General features: G+C 37.7%; 1 protein-coding gene across 1 annotated transcript; it reads left to right on the top strand.

Annotated features, from left to right (window-relative positions):
* Positions 1–3,921: 3,921 nt before the first annotated feature.
* pus1 (pseudouridine synthase 1) lies at positions 3,922–6,474 on the top strand. The gene is made up of 6 exons (XM_056403605.1): positions 3,922–4,280; positions 4,481–4,707; positions 4,796–4,933; positions 5,251–5,353; positions 5,466–6,166; positions 6,267–6,474. Exons 1-6 carry the CDS (start codon positions 4,217–4,219, stop codon positions 6,297–6,299), a joined length of 1,266 nt encoding a protein of 421 aa, XP_056259580.1. The 5' UTR covers positions 3,922–4,216; the 3' UTR covers positions 6,300–6,474.
* The last annotated feature ends 3 nt before the right edge of the window (positions 6,475–6,477 follow it).

Below are 6,477 nucleotides of genomic sequence, written 5' to 3'. Positions count from 1 at the left end.
TAACATAGTGATACTGTGTGACAAACCAGTCTGTCTTATAAGATAGCCCTCTACTTTGAAACTATCTTGTAAAAATCTACTTTTTTGAAAGTGAAACAAGACAAACCAAAAAAAAACAAGGCATATGAATAATTGATGTGACTGTGTGTATAGTTCCTATGTTGATGGGGTGTGGGCAGTTTTAGGCTTAAAGGCTTAAATTATTACATTTTACCCCAATTCATCACAAATGAATGGTTTGGCCACTGTTCTGTTCTGTTGCCCATATTCCTTTCTACTTTATTCACAACGTGAAACATTCTTTAACCTGTTCTATTTTGAGTGAGAGTGACAGGTAAATGAGGATACAATTTTAGATTTATGTTAATAAATCCCTTCTTTCCCCCAGAAAATGCTTTCAACCTACAGGCTTCCACCCCTGCAGACATCACCTTTATTATCTTTGTCAGTGTTATTGGAGGTGTCTGTGAAAAAGACCATTCTCTGTTAGACTTACAGAGTAACCTGGCTTGTGTAATAACACAGTCAGCCTTATCATTTGCTCTCTGGCCTTTTATCAAGAATGTACTGTATCTGTTAAATTAGTCCTTTAAAGTTGTCTTGATACTGTAGAGTTTAATTGAGCACTGACATATCTTTCTTTTTTGCACCAGAATGTAACTATAGTTTTGAGAAAGAGATACACATATACATACACAATGAGAGCAGAGAGAAATACTTTATCCTATAGCAAACAGAAAGAATTCAGGTAAAATCTAAATCCTTAGAGACAATGATATAGCTTCTTTGTGAGAGGTTTTGCAGCCTACAGTATCTGCTGTCTATCTGAAACTCAAGTTATTTTCAGACACTGTGATTAATGTGTGCAGACTCCTGTTCATTGACAAGGAAAAAAAATCCTCTGCAACTACTCAGACACACAGTAGCTTGAGATAAGAATGACAAAATTTTAATGGCAACGGCAATAAACAATTACTTACTTCAACAAATCTCATGTCTTAAAGGACAATTACTAGTTTTTTCATAGTTGCTACAGTAATATCACTTGTAATGCTTAATTAACAAAAAGTATGTGAAAATAAATGCTTTCGCCACATAAAAAAAATAGTTGACATAAGAATGCAGACAATTTTCATGTTCTTCCCACACTGAACTTTATAAACATAACCTTAAATGTTAGTCACAAAAATGTTGGATGTTGCATTTCAAGATCTGCAAATGCATTTTTGGAAGCACATAATAAAAATCTAAAAAAAAATATATATTACATTGTATATGATGTAACACAAATTGAAAAAAAGCTTAAGTACTTAAGTTACAGTAGGTTCTGTGGGTTAACTATTCTTACATCAACCAAAATAGAGGGTCAGGGCTGCTTCTGCTGCAACTGGATGAACATTCTATTATTGTTAATGACAAAATGGATCCAGTTTGAAAGCAGTGTTTCAAGCTGAATAGACACTTCACAGTCCAGCCTCATTTCACACAGTTCTAAAAACTGAATACAGTGTCTCAAATAGTAGAAGGCAGTCGGACAATACCACTCTGATTCATTGTTAGTTCAGCCTAATTTTGATTATCATTCTGTAGAATTGAACTGTTGCTTGATACAGTAAATACAATTTATAATTTTTAAAAGCTGTGAACAACTGCTTCAAAAATTGTGATATTTTCTCCCCTTCAGTATAAGTCATATTCTGTTATTTGCTAATTTTCTAATAAAGTTACTCCATTCCCCTTCCATTTGACATCTACAGTGTGTGATGTTTGTTTTGTTCAGCAGCTTATATAACTCAGCCAGCAGGGTATCAGCTTCCGCAGCTGTGGATTTCATTGCTAACAATGAGGATGGCTTTTAATTTTTTTTTTTTTTTGTTATATGTGGGGGCAGTATACAGGCGGTGAGTTTCAGTTCAATCTGATCAAGGTTCTGCCGTGCCTGATTTCTTGAAAGCACAGACTGCAATCAGCTCACACAGACAATGTAGAAATAAAGGTGAGTGTGAGCTTTGTAGTAGGTTTAGGCCTGTTTTTTAAAACTTATTTAATGGCTACATTTGAGGCCAGATCTCTCTCTTTGTAGACCGGAGAATCCTTTTTCAGATGGTTGCTGCTCATTTCTTTCTATCAGACTAAAGACGAGACAACTGAGGACAGCGAGGATGATAACAGTACTGGCTTTGTTTATGTCTGTCTCCAGGGGATGGATGAACATTTCTGCTTGTTCAGAAAATACTCCCATTAACATATTACATAAGGTTGTCTTGGTCAAAGAAAATAATTGATTTTTTTTATCCACCAAGTCAAGAGACTTGTTTATCTTTTGAACCTTATTTTCATGGCTTATTTTAGGACATCTGAATGGAGAAATACACATTTACAATTTTCATGTGCCAATTTAAAAAAAGATTCTGTCTACTTTTTGATTTTGGAGATTTAACACTCACTAATGCCCCTGTTTGCTGCTGTCAAGGAAGTGAAGGCTGTAAGCAATGAGATGATAATCTAACTTAAAAATACTTTTGTGTGTTTAATCCGCCAAAGCTTTATTACTATTCATAGTCTTGAGGAATCCCTGTTTCTCCTTTAGAATCACCATCATCCAGTATGATTCCCATTTGTTAAAAAAAGGGGCACATGCCCTTTTCCCATAACAAGCCTATGTTTGGCATCGGGTTTTCAGCTGAAAACTAGCTGATCACCTTATAAGGTGCTATGAAAAGTGCAAGTGTGCATTCTAGGGCCATCCCAGGATGAGAAGGTTAAAGGTTTGCCCTCTTGGCAACCAGGCTTCCTCCTTGTTGTGGTGTCCTTGAGAAAGATATATAGAACTATCTGCTCTGTAAGTGCTGAGCCTCTTTGCAAATTCAGTGTTACCATTTATCCTCATGCATGACAGTTACATGAGTCACAGCACATTATGATAAGTGGCTACTGTAAATTGACACAGTAAGACTTCTTTATATGGTTTCAAAATGATGGTGGAAAGCATAAGCTATACATCATGTTTTGATCATGGTTTATACAAAACCGATATTTATCATAGTGTTTGCTTGCTTAAATTGTAGACTTTCAGGTGAAGCCTGGAACTATGATTTGAGCAAAACTGAGGGGTCTATGTCAGTAGACACACGCAGTCAGCCAATAAAACAAGGTGATGGGTTTCAGAAAATAACACAGTAAATTTTACTCTATATGGAAATTATTAAAACCAGTTAAAGCTCATCTTATGCTTGGCACAGACTATTTTGGCCTATTGAAAATCATCAAACATCAATTGTTCTTTAGGAAAACTATATAACATTTCCTACGAGAGTTAGGTAAGACAGCAAACCATAACCTAAAATAGGCCTACAACTTGGTGTCATTTGCATTTAAAAACATAATATCCAAAGCAAGAGGATGACGCTTCTGTTTGTGTGATTTTACTGCACTCAAGTGGACAAAATTATTACTACATGCGGATTTTCCCCTAAATTCTCTATAATCTGCATTTGGATGAAATTAAACACTTTTCCCTAATGTTAATTCCTCTCTTGAATACAAACACATGGAACCATTATTATTACATGCTAAACTGAATTTTAACGAGATAAGTTCTCTGAGAATCTGCCATATTTCTTTTTTAGATTCTGCCAGTTTAATGGTACACCTACACTTACAACGCTTACAAAAGTAGATTCATCACTTTCCTACGAGATTTAATAAAAGATCAAATTAAAAAGAAACTTTGAAAGGTTTGAATTTTTCATAATTGGTGTAATGGATGTAAAATTTCGCATGTAAATAATGTAAAATGAAAGTCAACACTGCAGTCAACGAAGGTCATTACATTTTTAAATGGTTCAAATTTTTTTAGTCCTGCTATGACGTATGCAGAAAAAAAAAACAGAACAAGGCAGGTCTCGCGATATTTACACGAGGGGTTAAAGTTGGTCGGGCCATGTGTGAGTGTGTTGCCGTACCTACCAAAGACTAGTTTGTACATCTACAGTTTGAGCCTTATTCATACGTATTTATCTGTACAGATAGTAACATTTGGCTTAGAAGGCTGACTTCACGTGTTTGGCAGATCATATATTTCGCACACGGATTCCTTAAAGATAGTTTTACCAAAATATCGTGTGCTGCTCTGCGTTAGCTTGGCTTCAGTTCAGCTGATATGACAGTTTGTATCTTTTAGTACAAGGATCTTCCGATGATGGCTTAACACAACATGATAAAATCCCCATCACTGTTCAGTGCCTTAGTTATCCGCACATTGACGTTGAAGACAATCGGTAAGACACACCTTTGGATGAGTCTCTTCCTGTGCTGTTTTGCCAGGATTTTTTTTTTTACCCTTGAGTTCGCTAGACTTCTCATGCTTCTCTAAAACTACTCATGTTTCTTGTTTAAATTTATGCAAGATGAGTCTCATATACTCTTACGTGGCATAACTGTAGTAATGAGAACGGGATTTATGGTGTTATCTTCACAGGTATCCTTGATCGGTTCTGTTGCACGATGAGTGAAGGATCTAAAGATGAGCCCACAGCCAAGCTGATGAAAAGAGCCAATGAGGAAAATGAAGACTCTGCTGAGAGGGTGCAGGCTGCAAAAAGAATAAAAGCAGAGGGGGTACACGCTGAGGATGAAAAGAAATATCCTAAAAAGAAAGTGGTCCTCCTCATGGCATACTCTGGAAAGGGATACTATGGCATGCAGGTGGATGCTGTAGCTGGTCTCTCTCAGTTCAGTTCCAAGCACTTCATTTTCTTACACCATGCTAAATGTGACTGTTTTTGTGTTGCAGAGAAATCCTGGAACCTCTCAGTTTAGGACCATTGAAGATGATCTGGTCGCTGCACTTGTTAAATCTGGTTGCATTCCTGAAAACCATGGTGATGAAATGAAGAAGATGTCTTTCCAAAGATGTGCCAGAACAGATAAGGTAAGGCTTTTGTACAGGTAGTACAGTGGGAATTCATTTCACAATGGGCAGACAAATAAAATATCCACTCACCCGGTTCAGAGTTTTTCATCTTTGATTTCCATGTTGTTGCTCAAGTTGCTAATGAACACAGTCATTCAGTTGAGGTTTGAATTATGCTTCCTAGAGGTTGCTTGTCAATTTCTTTTGTGACAAGTCTCATATAATGGGGGGTAACTTCTATATGTTTTAATAAGCCATGCTAAGAGTTTGCATACATCATAAGTACTGGTCATTATGACAAATGGTGATGTGTTTATTTATTCAAACTTGTTTAGGGTGTGTCTGCTGCTGGCCAAGTGGTGTCTCTAAAGGTGTGGCTGATTGAAGACCTCATTGAAAAAATCAATGAGCATCTGCCACCACAGATCAGAGTGCTCGGTGAGACATTGGTTCCACTTATCTCTTTCCATCTGCTGAATTATGTTTTGAATAACAAAACAAAGGAGAGAATCTGTCATTGAGAAATTCATTTTTATATTTCTTCCCACAGGTCTTAAACGAGTGACCCAGGGTTTCAATTCCAAAAACAACTGTGATGCTCGCACATACTCATATATGCTTCCAACAGTGGCCTTTTCCCCGAAAGACTATGACACAGGGAATATAGCAGCCTTTCGCTTGGAACCAGAGACACTACAGAGGGTCAACCGTCTGTTTGCTTTCTATAAAGGCACCCATAACTTCCATAACTACACTTCCCAGAAGGCTGCAAATGACCCTAGTGCCCGCCGCTACATCACAGAGATGTCCTGTGGAGAGCCTTTTATCCGCAGCAATTCTGAGTTTGCGGTGATCACTGTGCGAGGTCAGAGCTTTATGCTGCACCAAATCCGCAAGATGATTGGCCTGGTGATTGCGGTGATAAAGGGCTACGCGAAAGAAGAAGTGATGGAGCGGAGCTGGGGACAGGAGAAGGTGGATGTTCCCAAAGCTCCAGGGTTGGGGCTGATCTTGGAAAAAGTTCATTTTGACCGGTACAGCAAACGCTTTGGAGGGGATGGGCTGCATGAGCGCCTGGAATGGGAGCGTGAGGAAGAGGCAATCAAGGCCTTTAAGGAGGCTCACATCTACCCCACCATTGTTGAGACAGAGCGTCAGGAGGGCTCCATGGTCAACTGGATGTCCACGCTTCATATCCATGATTTTGAAGCTACCGCTACTGAAACACAAGACAATAAGGGCCACAAACAGGTAATGGAATTCATAACAGAGAAACAACATTAATTCAAAACATTAAAAATGTATTTTGTTACATATTCTAATTCATCATTGCCCTCTTTTTTTGCTCCAGGATAATGCAGAAGAAGGAAACGACTCGGATTAGGTCACACTGCCTGCTGAAAGAAGAGACTCGCCAAAACAATCTCTTTCAGTTGCTGGGAATTAGCTTCCAAATAAGGTCTAAAAGTATATCTTCCAAGATTGACTTATTTTTAGTGGGTTTAAATTCTGTTTCTCTTATACAAATGTTATTAAACCCAAACAACAAGATAAAAGAAGCC

The sequence above is a fragment of the Seriola aureovittata genome, chromosome 18 (genome assembly GCF_021018895.1).
Source record: "Seriola aureovittata isolate HTS-2021-v1 ecotype China chromosome 18, ASM2101889v1, whole genome shotgun sequence".
NCBI lineage: Eukaryota > Metazoa > Chordata > Actinopteri > Carangiformes > Carangidae > Seriola > Seriola aureovittata.
The sequence above is the reverse complement of the archived record's forward strand: the minus strand, read 5'-3'. Positions and strand labels throughout refer to the sequence as shown.

Excerpts from the sequence above, each read along its gene's own strand:
- pus1 (XM_056403605.1), top strand. The coding sequence starts at position 4,217 with ATGATAAAATCCCCATCACTGTTCAGTGCCTTAGTTATCCGCACATTG. Across the intron at positions 4,281-4,480 it reads ATTGACGTTGAAGACAATCG|GTATCCTTGATCGGTTCTGT; the intron begins GTAAGACACACC and ends TTATCTTCACAG. Across the intron at positions 5,354-5,465 it reads ACCACAGATCAGAGTGCTCG|GTCTTAAACGAGTGACCCAG; the intron begins GTGAGACATTGG and ends TTCTTCCCACAG.